The sequence below is a fragment of the Lissotriton helveticus genome, chromosome 11 (genome assembly GCF_964261635.1).
Source record: "Lissotriton helveticus chromosome 11, aLisHel1.1, whole genome shotgun sequence".
NCBI classification, from domain to species: Eukaryota; Metazoa; Chordata; class Amphibia; order Caudata; family Salamandridae; genus Lissotriton; species Lissotriton helveticus.
Genome location: NC_136072.1, coordinates 17709205 through 17722571, shown reverse-complemented (window position 1 = coordinate 17722571; position 13367 = coordinate 17709205). Strand labels below are relative to the sequence as shown.

Sequence of the window (13367 nt, the reverse complement as noted above, 5' to 3'; positions counted from 1 at the left end):
AACTTGTTAAAATCACATTTCATACAATGACAATAACATTACTTCTATTGAACAATCGCGTTGCCCAGTTAAGATAAGTCTCCGTCTTTGGCACCTCTGGTCTGAGCTGGTGGTGGAAGGTGCAACTTATTTGTCAAGGCATTACGTCTTTCTTTGAGCCATTAGCAAAGTTGTGACGAGTGCTAATGATCAGTCCCTTTCTGCCTGGCTTTCTTTACACTTCACTCTCCCTTCCGTTTTGTTCAGCATGGGGTGTGAGGCAGGTTTTGTGCTCCAAATGTTGCTTCTGTCAAATTGGAATTCTTTTTTTTAAAGTGATGCATTCCTGTCATTTTGAATTTTTCTTCCAGCTGCAGAGTCTGTACAGGTAATTTCTCATTGACCTATAATCTTTTATTCAGGGCCTGTGATTTTTTTTTTCTCTCTCCACCCTTCCTTCTCTGCAGAGTGAACAAAACGTTTTAAGTCCTTATTTTCCATGTTTTGCATTGTACAACTCTTGCATTTCCCTTTGACTTTGCAAGGTGGCTCAGCCTTCTTACAGGTTCTTTCTTCTGTGATGGTAACCTTTGAGGTGTTTGGTGTTTGCTGATTTGATTCTGGTTTTAATGTTATTTGCATGGGTAAGCGGTCCCTGAAAAGGCGTCCATGTTCACTTGTTTGAATGTCAACAGTTTGGAAAAAAAACTATATAAAAAAAATAAACAAAATCCGATGAAAGAAAAATCTTAATAAAAAAACCTAATGTTTACAGTTTGGGTGAAGGAGTCTGGTAAAATGTTAGCGTAAAACTACAGCTCTACATACAGCAAGGTAACTGGTTAAGGTTTGTAGCAGTGGCAGCGGGATGCTTTTATGACTATGGCATAAACTGGTTTAAGGATGGAACTAATGTGGTTGTGATGGTGGTGGAGGTTAGAGGACTGGGATGAGTAAGCAAAAATGTTTGTATGAGTGTGTGGTTAACAGCTCGAGGTAAAAGGTGTTGGCATTAGAGGATTGTAAGGGTTATACATTAGACCTCTTTTTAGCATAGACTAAATGAACAGATTAGAGCTAGAGTTGGGGGGTTTTTATGGTAAATAACTGAATTGAGCTTTTTTAACCCACCACGCAGACCCTGAAAAACAGGTAACCGTTTTAATTCCCCACCCAAACATTTTACAAGTTGCATAGACTATTGAACTTAAAATTGCACACCTTTTTCAAAGGTCTGATTTTGAATTGGGCTGCCACATCCCTGTTAAACCTTGTGGTGTGGAGTTAATCGATACATAAGCAATTCCCCACATAAATAGTTCTTCCGCTTTGTATTCTTTCTCTTAAGCACATTTCAGCATTTATGCACATTGGTCTGTTCGCCTCCTAGGCACCGAGAGATCCACTTGGGGATGATTCGTGCGCCATATAAATATAAATAATAATAAAATAATATGCCTGTGCACAATGTACTAATTGCACTGTTTGGTTGGTAACTATGTTGCGCAAAAAGGCCCTCATTGCAAGCGGCCTGAAAATGGTCTGGTATTTCTCTACCGGCAGAGTTACTAATACAAGAGGTACTGGAACTTCAGTGAGTGGGGGACATCTGCCCTATTATGAGTTGGGCCTTTGAGGGCCACTAAGAGTGACGGACTGTCATGTATGTGAGGTGTAAATAATGTAACTGTACTAGCCTGAGGCGCGCAGAAATAGCGAGTTCCCTGGGACTCGTACAGGCCATCCGCCACTCCCAAGTCATCCATGTCCCTAACCCAGCCCTCCCATCTCCGTCGTATTAAGTACAGCGTCTATGCAGCGTTGTTGACCAGAGAGCGATGCAGTTGGGAGATCCCTCCCTTGCTCAAACTGCCCATCAACAATCGAGCCTCTAAGGGCTAGATCCCAGCAACTCCTCCAGATCAGCCGAGTGTCACTCAACAATTCTACATTTTGCCCCTGGACTTTCACAGTGGGATTTCTGCTGTTTCTGCACACAATGTCTCTGTGTGGAATTAAAGAGGTTGCTGTGTTCCCACAAATCTTATCATTCCAATGCGGCCAGTAATGCTGTGATCGGCCTAATGAGAATTAGAGGCCACTCCTAACAAGAACTTCAAGTTTGTAACAATCCTTACTAAACACTTTTCCCTTTTATTTGTAGTTTTAATTATGAGGATGCTCACTGAATTTCCGGTCGGAGTCTTCGAGTGACATCTTAATTTTACTATTAGTCTACCCATTTTCTCTCAGGGTCACAGTTTCACTTCAAGCCTGTGGCAAGTGCTCCATGCAGAGCTGATGTGCAGTTTTTTCAGTACTGTTGTACGTTAGTTTGGTGCCTATGTTGTGCATGTGCTGCCTTCTGCAGACGTTTTCTTGTGCTCAGTTTACTGGCCGATGAGGCAAGAGTGCTCGGCGCAGTATGGAATAGCCAACTTTGCGTGTTTGCCACACTCTGTTTTTAAGCTTCCATTGCGAAGAACATGCTTATAGTTAGGTTTTTTTTTAACGAATGATTGTGCAATGTAGGGAGCAAAGGTGTGTAGAGGGGCTGCATGGGGTCGGGGGGCCGGTGATGGTTGCCTTAAGCACCAAACAGAAAACTGCCCCCACAGTATTTTCCACACATAAAAAATCTGTGGTCCCTGTGCTAGGTTTGCATCCTTTGAGAATAGGAGAGAACCTTTGGTGCATTGGGGTGATTAGAAGAGTGGCCTTCCTCTTGTGCTGCACCAACCTTGTGGAGCTTTATGGCCAGTGAATGTAGGCAGCATGTGTCCCTGGTAACTTCATGCACGTCTTGTCCTGGCTGCTACTGTTGTAATGCTTCCCTTTTCTCCAGGCACTGGGTGTCCTCTCAGGGTGCAGTTGTGGTTCCTATGAGATGGGTGATGTCAGAGCAGTGAGGTTACTGTTATTAAACCTGGGCCGCCGGATACACAGTGTAACACAGATTACCTGGACCTGGGTCAGCGGACTCGATAATTCTCGCTTTGGTGCTTACTCTAATCAGGGGTTCCACTCGGCAACTCTGGGCATTAGCTTGCCTAATCTCCACAACTGCCCCATCAATTCCAGGGATGCCTAGCTCCACCTTGGGGACTCCCAGCACGGACCATCCCACAGGGAAAGCCAGGACGGGTTCCCCAGAGTTATACAGCGCCAGGAAACCTATGGACGGGTAGCAGTGCGCTTTACAAGCTCAAATACATTTACATTTATTATATATTGCCATCATATACATGGTGCTCTATAATGAAGTACATTGATGTTATTACCGCAGCTTTAATATGGGAGTGTTGTGTACGGCCCCCCTACGTAGCCCTTCCTTAGTGAGGAGAATGTACATTGCTTTGATGCTTTTCTGATTTGAGGCTGCTGCTATTGTGTCCAGGCATTTTAGAGCAAACGTTGTTTTACCACCAAAAAGAAGTTTGTGGAGATCATTGAAACCAGCTTAGTGAGGATGGCTGGCATTGGGAGTTGCCTCATTCTCCTCATATATATCACCCCCAGCAGCGCTTCCTCTCATTCTGTGTGACTCGGTGTTTGTAGAGAGAGTGTTTGTGGAGCTCTCGCCAGATACTTCATCACATTTGCAGACTTGATCAACTAATGTGATCTGTCTGTCTTTGTGTCTGTCTCTGTCTGTGTGTTGAGTTGTAATGTTGCCTTGCTTTCGTTGCAGGCTTCTCTGGAAGACGAACGAGCAGCTCAGGTTGCACAAGACGAGGTGAGTGCATTCTCAGCAGCTCGCGGGGTCCGATATGGCTGTCCCAACTTGTGTTCAACGCAGTATTTGTTCATTTCGATGCCTAAGTTGAATCGTGTCTTTATTGTCACCAGTATCTTTCGATCTGCATCTTTTTCCATTTCTAAACTCTTCCTTTTAAAGGTCCTGCCAAAGATATGTCTCTTTGTCAAGTAGTTTGTTCCTTGTGAAAACCTGGATCATAAACCACTCCCTACAAACAATCTGAGCTTCCACATGTGACATAATTGGGACTCGATAGCGGACCATGGTACAGTTAACTACTTTGTAAGAACAATCAGACGTATGATTCATATTTTGGTGCCCAATATTGTAAGTCTCTCTTTGCAGTCTTTCACATGCAAGGCAAACCCTCTCCTCCAGTTGAGTGGGTGTTTATTCTTTCTTGCTTCCCTCACAACCCACTGCTCATATTCAGCATCAGTCCTAGAACAGTGATGTTCTAGAAAGTTCCCTTTGTAGGATTCTGCTCAGATCCCAAGGATGGGTAGACGGTCACCAGTCTTCGGAGCGGTCACTTTAGAGGTGGACCTTGAGGACTAGGGGAAGACTTCCCTGGATATCTAGCAGCACTGACTGTACCTTCACTGACAAGCAATGACATTTAGTTTATTGTAACCCGCTCTCAAGCCTTGCATTGAGCAATATTTAGTCTTTTGTTCGTTTTTGTAACACTTGCATCTGATTAGTAGGCGCTTTATAGGACTAGATTTTAAGGACCATCAGTTTGCATTTGAAATGTTTCTAATGGGTAATGCTTGGTGGAAAGGGATTTGGAGAACAAGGAAAAATCCTTCCTCTCTCAAAATTGAAATTTGTATTTACCACCTGTCTATTTAGAGCACAACAGCTGGGTTTAGTTGGGAGTCCAAGAAAAGGGACTATTTATTGATGAGTGTATGTTTAAAAACAAATATCGACAGAAGGGCTTATCTCCGATGCTCACCTTGTAAATGGAGAGGCAAACACTTGCAAACTCGCCGATAAACCCTTCTGACTTATCACAATGCATTACCCTACAAGGTCCCTTTTTAGGCGTTTCTAATGCAATGTACTGCTCTGACGCCCCAGAAACCGTTCAGTTCTTCGGTCCTGATTTAACTGTCCACCCCGCAACTCCTCCTGTCCATCGGTTGGCATTTTAGAAGAGCGTTAGCCCTTACTTGACCACTGCAATGCCCACATCAAGCTAGTGGTATGTTACCTCTTTTTGCTGATCGCATGCGGTGACTTTGAGGAGTACTCAGTTGGATGTTAGTTATCAGTTGGTGATATCGCAAGAGATTTGGTTTTCAGTCCCAAATTAGCAAAAGTGCAGCACATCTACTGCCAATAGATAACGAAACGTGATGAATATTTGGTGGTAATCTATTCTACAGATGCTAGGTTCTTCACTTTTTAGTAGTGTTGGCACAAAGTAGCATCTGGCACTGAGCTAAGCGAAGCGGTAAATAAAATGTGGGCGACTCACTAAAGCATTAATAGTTTTGTCCCAATATAGAAGTCCATGATATCGACTATCTCCTGTTACCTCCTTTAAAATTTTCAAGATAAGTTGGTGTCAAAAGTGTAGATTTACTATTCTGAAAGCAAAACTACTTACTGTGGCGATATATAGTGGTCTGTTTATAGGTGCAGGATAGTATTACAACTTTTGATTAACACTGTATCTGGTTTGTCTTCCAGCTAATATATTTCCAGCAGCCACAAGGGGGAGAGCTCTTCTCTGTTCCTGGGTACACTTGAAGAATATTAGCTATTGGCTTAACATCTGGAATGGTTCCCAGATTAGGTGACAGTCAAACTTGGGGGGCAGTCTTTGCTGCTGTTTATACCATCAGTCTTGGCACACCGTCCATGTCTGACTCACCGGTCGTGTTAAGCTAATACACGCAGGGCAGCTGCCCCGTGCGCCTCCTGTACTTGCTTGTCTGTCTTGAACTGAGTCCCATCACACCATTTTGAAGTGGATAATCAGTGGACCTGACTGTACGTCTTCAGCTAGCGAAGCACGAAGGCACAAATGCAGTGTAGTGGTATTGGGCCTGGAAAGTTCAGTGTCGACACTATTTCTGCATCAGATGCAAAAAGAGTTTTCTCAAGAGATGCTTAACGTGAGAGTGGTGGATAACAGAGAAGCACGTGTAGCGCTCTCAGGATAAAATGTGCTTTACCTCCTCCTATCTATTGGTGCTTTGATTGATCGTAGCCTATAGGAAGACATACATTTGGGGTTCCTTGTAGGGAAAGGGTGATAATTGTTTTTGAATTTTTCTAAACATTTTGAAAATGGGCAAATCTTAAACATGTTTCTTCATGCTTTGTGGTTAAACACGAAAGGAAATCCATATAGCGATGGTTCCATCTTTATCCAATAAGAAATGCAATTCTAGTCAGAATCACCACGAAAATGGTTCACAAACCTTTCACCATAATGAGGAATTGCTGATGTTTGTGTAGTTGGAAAAAGGAAATGACAGTCCTCTAAACAGAAACACTGTATTTTATACAAGTGTCCCAAAACAGAAGAATGTATTCTAGTATTTGGACTTATTAGGATTTACTCTGACATAGGGGAACATTTTCACTGCATCTGTAAGGCATCAAGAAAGCCCCACACTCCCAATGTTAAGCACTCTTTAAGAAGTAATTTAATACCTCCAGAAAAAGAGAATCTTTCCAAAAGTGCTTAACCACTTGGCTGCTAAGGTACTCCCTCTTCTTCCCATTGACTTTCCATTGAAATCAATGGAAAGTCCATGACGAGTTACCCTTGTCATTAGCGCTGAAGGGGTTAAAGGACCCACTGATCCAAAATTACATTCCAAGTTAACTCCAGAAATATTCTAGTGTGTATGAAAATTATGATATCTTTAAAGGAGAACTGCTGCTGCAGGTAAGTTCATTTGTTAAAGTATTTTTCTTCCGCTATCGGACCCTAAACATTCCTACACATTGCATCATATGGAATCAGTCCTCAACTAAGTAACAAATGTGTTTTCTGCTTGCTGCCGGTGACTATATTCTCTGTTTGGATTAGTATACTTAGCTTGGGTGAAAATGATGCGAAACCAATTTTAAAATGTATTTTTAATTTTTTTTAGAAATGATAGAGCTGCTACAAAATGATTTTGAGTAAAATCCGTGCAGTGTGTGTGAAACGTCCTATAAAAATCAAATGTCGAAGAGCAGGTATTAAATGTAACTAGCAACATAAGTGAAGAACCCTAAGTTTCTGTAAAGATAGTTGGCGTGGGTGTTGCTCTGAATTTGTTGAAAGTATGAAATATTGTGTTGTGTATGGAATATTCTAGGCAGAATATTCTTTAAGTGGTATAGGCAGGAGTTGATTACATGGACTTAACAGCTAATTTCTATAAAACTGCAAAAAAGAGCTGTTGGGTCTTTTTGTATGTCCTGAGAATATGTTGCAATCATCCAACTATCTGGATAATTGGGCAGTTCACTAGTGGAAGAACACCAGTATGGCAGACGATTGTACAACGCAAGGTGTCACTGCTTTTCCAAGACATTCAGACTTCAATCCCAAATGTGTGCCTCGCGTTCTGTCATTTTCAGTGTACAATGCGGCCAGACCTCCTTCGTGCTGAGACTGTACTTGAGTCTTATAATGAGCAACTTTAGTTGGCGTGGTACTAAACTTAAAATTGCCTCCACATTCTTCTACAAACATATTGCGTTGACCTTAATAATGATGGTGTTTATTTTGTTTTAGGAAATCGCTCGACTGTTTATGGAGCGAGAGAAGAAAGCGCACAGGAAACCAAAATCGTGTGAAAAGCCATCTCATGAAAAGCGCCTACCAGACGACCGGAATGTAATTATGCTTTTGTTTTCCTCCTTTTGTCGTAATTTTTTTTTTGCGCTTTTTGCAGACTAACCCTTTTGGTTGCATCTACTTACCTTTTCTAATCTGCAATTTTCACTGACCCTTCAGAAATCTACGTACCTTACGGTCCGGTTTTTTTCAAGGGCTTTATTCTGAACATGATTCTGGGGAATACTTAGCAACCAGGTGGTATTTTGGAATGCTTACACTGTTAGAAAACAGATTTATTTTCAGTATATATCTGTATATAATCTTAAAGACAAAATTCATCACCCCATGGAAATTAATACTGCTTTAAAAAAAGATTTTAGTAAATTTCCCCCAATTTATTATTAAATGTAGTTCAACTAGACTAATGTGCTACTACTGTTGTATTCCACATAAGCTTAGTTTCATGACTTCTTCAACTGACGTAACTCTCTTGTAATGGATACTGAACCGTGCAGATATCAAGGTTTATGTTTTTTGTCTGAGACTCAATATCCCTTGCCTTGAAGATGGAAGGTTGTAGAATCTCGAGTGTAGGGAGAGTCGGTCACAGAGGGACATTTGACCCAGTCTTTATCGATGTTTGATAAGTAGAGTACTCCGGCCTGTGCAGCACCAGCTAGCCGCTCTTCCAACGAGAGCATTTCACCTTAATCTTGTTTCATAGAAGAGAAAAGGTAACTAGTTGGAGCTGTTCCAACAGTGGGAGGGTGATGTGGCCTATTCCAATTTTAACTGGTGCTAAAGAATTGGGTACTTGGTACATCTTAAGTGAGCTTGGCCAGTGTTTCGAAGGACTTAAGGGGTGATCCTAAAACATGATACTTAATCTGCTCACGCTGTTCCACCCCAGACCCACCGGCTCCTATTTTTCAGCTTGAAGTAAATGAACATGGACACTCGCGATCGAGAGACCGCCAAGAACATCCCAGATCAAGAAGCGATAAACCATTAAGGTAAGAAATTCTCATTACACTTTACTCCCTGTAGATGTGGTTTGGAACAATCCGTTATCTGTGGCCGGACAACCGGTGTCCAAAACTGTATTGATATTCTGGAGTTGTGGTGGCGGATGGTCCAAGTTGGTAAATGATGGGTGATGGAGACGTCTCGGATATTGTTACATGAATGCAACTTTTGTGAATCCCCCTCTAACCCCCCCCACCCTTTTCATATCCCACAGTGCCCTCCCCTCTTTGCTGCACAAATCCTTTCTCAGCCATTTTCCCTTGCACTGTCCCCATTGTTTGAGGGTCTAGTCTTCACTTCTGGAAAGCGGCTAGGTGGATTCTGTTCATCTGTGTCATTGTGAAAATGTGTCTAATATCTTTTTAGAACAGTAAACATTCACTTTAGGGCTTTATGTAGTATTAATCCCGTCCTGTTTAACTTGTTGAGCAGTGTAATGTCATTATGGAAGTCATCAACACTAAAGATCCTACATTAATGCCGGCAAGTTATGTCCCCTCTCGCTAAACCCTCACACTCGCGGATTGTCCACAGTATTCTAGTTTGAATTGTCTCTGCGATGTCCAAACGGGGTTGAACATGAGATGATGTTTATGCCCACCTCACGATAATAAGACAAAGTTGCATTCCCTACATAAACTAATGCTGAAAACAGGAAAAAATGAATGGACGTGCTCTGCCAAGCATGAGGCATGGATTGTTGCCCACCGTGGCCACGTAGGCTTAGATTCGAAGGAGTCGGGCTCTGAAAGGCGAAGAAACTGAAGTGAAGGAACAATTCAGTCTCCGATGATAGTGGCCTTTTAGTACATATAGAGCAACCAGAAATCTGTCCTTAAAGACATTTTATCAGTTGTAAAAAGGTATAAACTACCAATGCCTCTGTCCCACCCACCTCTGGCGCTGGAAAATGGGAATTAAAGGTTAAACCACTTATTTGGTTTCTTCTTTGAAGTGGAAAACTTTGACACTTGAAACCAAGGAAAAGTTTACATTTTACTAAATGAACAAAGTCTTCCTGATAGAAAGAGGACCTGGAAAGACAAAATGAAAAGCGCCCAACTCGACTTAGGATAAGAAAGCTCAGAAGATTTATAAGATGAATCAGGCTTTGAAAATAAAGACTAAGACATATTATACCAGTGTTGCAGCCTTCATTCAGAAACTTGTTGCCAAAAAATAAAACATTTCTAAAAGTGGAAATACAGCCTCTAATTCATACAGCAAAAAAGTGTTTGATTGTGACATTAAACTTCTATAAAAAGACACTAAAACAAGTGAGCGGGGAGCACAAAGCTGAGATAGCTGAGAATATTAAAACAGACGGCACGCACCCAGCAGAAGACGAGCTGCAAGAGATTGACATTTTAATACACCATAAAGAGCAGCAAATGTATTAACATTCACTTAGGAGGATAAAAAGTTATGGGTGACTACTGAAAGGAATACTTCGCTACCAGATGTGAAGAGGGTTCTCCACTGGACAATAGTTCTACTCCTCACTCGTTCATGAAGTGGCTAGCTGATACGAAGCGCGACCAGCTTGAAAAGAAAAAATTTAATAGTGTCTCCTACAAGGGACATTAAATTGGTACAAAAAATAAATTGGCCTCGATCTGTGGGCAGTACTGCTGGCTTCGCCTCTGGTGGGACCCCAAAAGTAAAATATTAATTTTACTAACAAAACATCCAGACCCAACCAAAGATGGAAGAACAATGTACAGCTTGTGACTCTAGAAGGTTCAATCAGCAAAATCATTGCGAGACGTAAATATTAATTTTTGTCTGCTATTAATGAAATGAATGAATGAAATGAAATGAAAGCAAATTTATATCGCGTAGACTTTGCCCAATGGGCATCAAGGCGCCTAACCCAAAATTATTTACATGTCCAGAGAGCTGATTACTGGTAAGCTTTCTTGAAACACCATGTTTTAAGGGCCTTTTTAAAGAGGGGCAGTGGGGATAAGGACTTAAGTTCCACTGGAAGTGCATTCCAGAGGCGCGGGGCAACTGTAGAGAAGGCTCTTCCTCCCCATCTGGTCTTCTTAGACCGAGGGATCACCAAAAGATTCTGTTGTGATGAGCGTAGACATCTGCTGGGGACATAGCCAGAGAGAAGTGATCCCAGCCCACCAGATGTTCCAGCTTTCAGAGCGCTATGCACTAGACAAATGATTTTGAAGGAGATACGGTGCTCTATAGGAAGCCAGTGGAGGCTCTTTCTGGCTAGTGTTGCAGAGGAAGAGCGGGGAATATCTAGGACAAATCTTGCTTCCGCGTTCTGTACTATTTGGAGGCGCTGGATTAGACCCTTGTTAATCTCAGCATACAGTGAGTTGCAGTAGTCCAATCTTGAACCAACCAACGCAACTACTGTCTGTTTCCTAGCTTGCGGGGAAAGGTAATGCACTATTCGTCGGAGAATTTTGATGATTCCCCAGCAAGTAGCCACAGTTCTATTGACCTGAAGGGTCATTCCCAGTGAGATATCGAAGATGACCCCTAAATTCCTAGCTGAATGAGAGGGGACCGGGCAGGTTCCCAGGGATTGCGGCCACCATTCGTTTGACCACACATCCTGGTCCCTTCCGAAAATCAGCACCTCGGTCTTGTCGCCATTCAGCCTCAAGGAGTTGACAATCATCCAGTCAGAGACTGATTGCATACAACTCCTGAAGCTGGACGCAGAGGTGCTGACCGGTTGGGCCAGTGACACCATGATCTGAGTGTCATCTGCGTATGACACTACTTCCATTCCCTGCGCTTTTACTAATCTCGCTAGAGGGGCCACATAAATGTTAAATAGGGTCGGGCTTAGAGCCGACCCTTGTGGTACCCCACATTGCAGAGATGTAACAGGGGAGAGGTATTCTCCCAATTTGATCCTCTGTTCTCTGAGGTCTAAAAAAGAGGACAGAAGGTTCAGGGCTGGCCCCTCCACTCCTATCTCCCTCAAAGGAGATGTTGGAATCGAGGGAGATAGGGTGTCGAATGCTGCGGTCAGATCGAGTAAGACCAGCAGCGTTGTCTGTCCCTGATCCACTTTCATTCTGATGTTATTTGACACCATAGTGAGTGCAGACTCCGTGCTATGGAGTTTCCTGAACCCATGCTGGGTTTGATCTAGAAACCCAGAGGAGTCTAGGAAGGCAGACAAGTGCAGATTCAGGTGGGCCTCAAGCATTTTGGCGGGGGCAGGAAGTAGAGATATGGGTCTGAAATTTTATAATATTGTGGGGTCAAGGGAGGATTTTTTAAGTAGCGGCCTGACAATCGCTTTCTTCCAGACTGAAGAAAAAACCCCGTGCAACAGGGCATTATTCATTACTTCCAATAGAGGAGGAAGTAGTGTGTCCCTACACTCCTTCATCACTTTGAGAGGACATGGGTCCAGAGGGGAGGAAGATTTGGTCCTATTCAGCAATGAATTGAGATTGTCGAGTGTAATCAGTGGGAAATTAGAGAGTCTTGGTGGGATCTTTAGGCCATGCTTCTAGGATTGTGAGAGCCTGGATAGTGTGGTTCCCAAGGGATTTTTTCTGTGTTTCTAGATTGGCAGCAATCTCTTTGATTTTAATATAAAAAAAGTTGCGATCTTGTCACAAAGCTCCTGAGATCCCTTCACTGGGTCTGGAACTTGTAGTGAGCAGAGGGAATCCACTATCTTGAACAGCTCCTTCGATGAACTGAGAGAAGTTGTGAGGTTGGAGAAATATTCTTGTTTTGTCTTAATGACCGAGGCCTTATATTCACTTAACAGTCGTTTGTGAGTCTCTCTGTCCATAGTGTCCCCAGTTTCCTCCATTTTCTCTCCTGTCTCCTGCATCCCTGTCTCATCAACCTAAGAGGCTCAGTGAACCAGGGGGCGGAGGGTCTACGCCTCGCTGAGTATCGGTGTATAGCTGGAGCTAGAGCATCTATTGCCCCAGTGATGGAGTTGGCAAGATTTTGTGCTGCCTTCTCTGGGTCTGACGGCAGGGAGACAGAACTAATGAGGGGCCAGAGAATCATTGGTAACATTTTTATAGTTCCTTTTGCCCATTCCCTGAGTCTGTCTCTTCCTAGGAGGATCTGAATAAGAGAGGGTCAGTACTAACGGTACTGCCAAATGATCTGTTCAGACCTTAATTCCACTCCCTTGAGGCTGGTACCGATGCACTTTAAATGTCTTTATGTCTGTCTCTCTCTGTCTGTCTGTTTCACTCCATATCTTGGCATACTTTTCTTGCATGATTTTTAAAGTATAATTTTACACATTTCACATTATAGATGCATGATATTACATCTTATAGATCGAATTTATCATCTCTAACACTTTACTTTAAATAGAAAATGTCCTTCAGAAAGCATCCTCTATACATTGTGCAATGCATGAGGTCACACACCTAAAGATACAGAACATTACCCCAAGACAAGGAAGTACAAGGAAGAAGAACGTTGAGTAATGCGTTCGGCCACAAGATCATTAAACGAAGCGCGGATCTCCTCGTACCCTGAGCTTTCAAGTTTCCAGGCTCCAAGCAGGAGTAGCTTCTGCAGTCCAGGTGGTTCTTCTTCGCATCCTGGTACGCCCATAATTCACAGAGAGGTATTACGGGACTATGCATTCAAAAATGCACTAAAGGGTTTGTTAAACCACTCCTGCTTTAAATCTAGAACTACCAGAGCTCCGGGACCTCTCCAGTCCATTTCCACCGACGGTGTAACTTTCATTTCAAGAAAGCTGGGTTTGATCAGCAGCAGAAACCTCAACTAATAGAATTTCATCGTGAACGTTTGTTTTGGGTGAAGCCGAACAGCGCC

The 13367-nt window shown here is 42.8% G+C and overlaps 1 protein-coding gene across 1 annotated transcript in view; it reads left to right on the top strand.

Annotated features, from left to right (window-relative positions):
* Positions 1–13367, top strand: part of CCDC50 (coiled-coil domain containing 50) — a 72296-nt gene that overhangs the window by 43290 nt on the left and 15639 nt on the right. The window contains exons 8-10 of the mRNA XM_078666435.1: positions 3671–3715; positions 7491–7592; positions 8469–8548. Coding sequence (XP_078522561.1) covers positions 3671–3715; positions 7491–7592; positions 8469–8548 — 227 coding nt within the window. The remainder of the gene's footprint in view (positions 1–3670; positions 3716–7490; positions 7593–8468; positions 8549–13367) is intronic.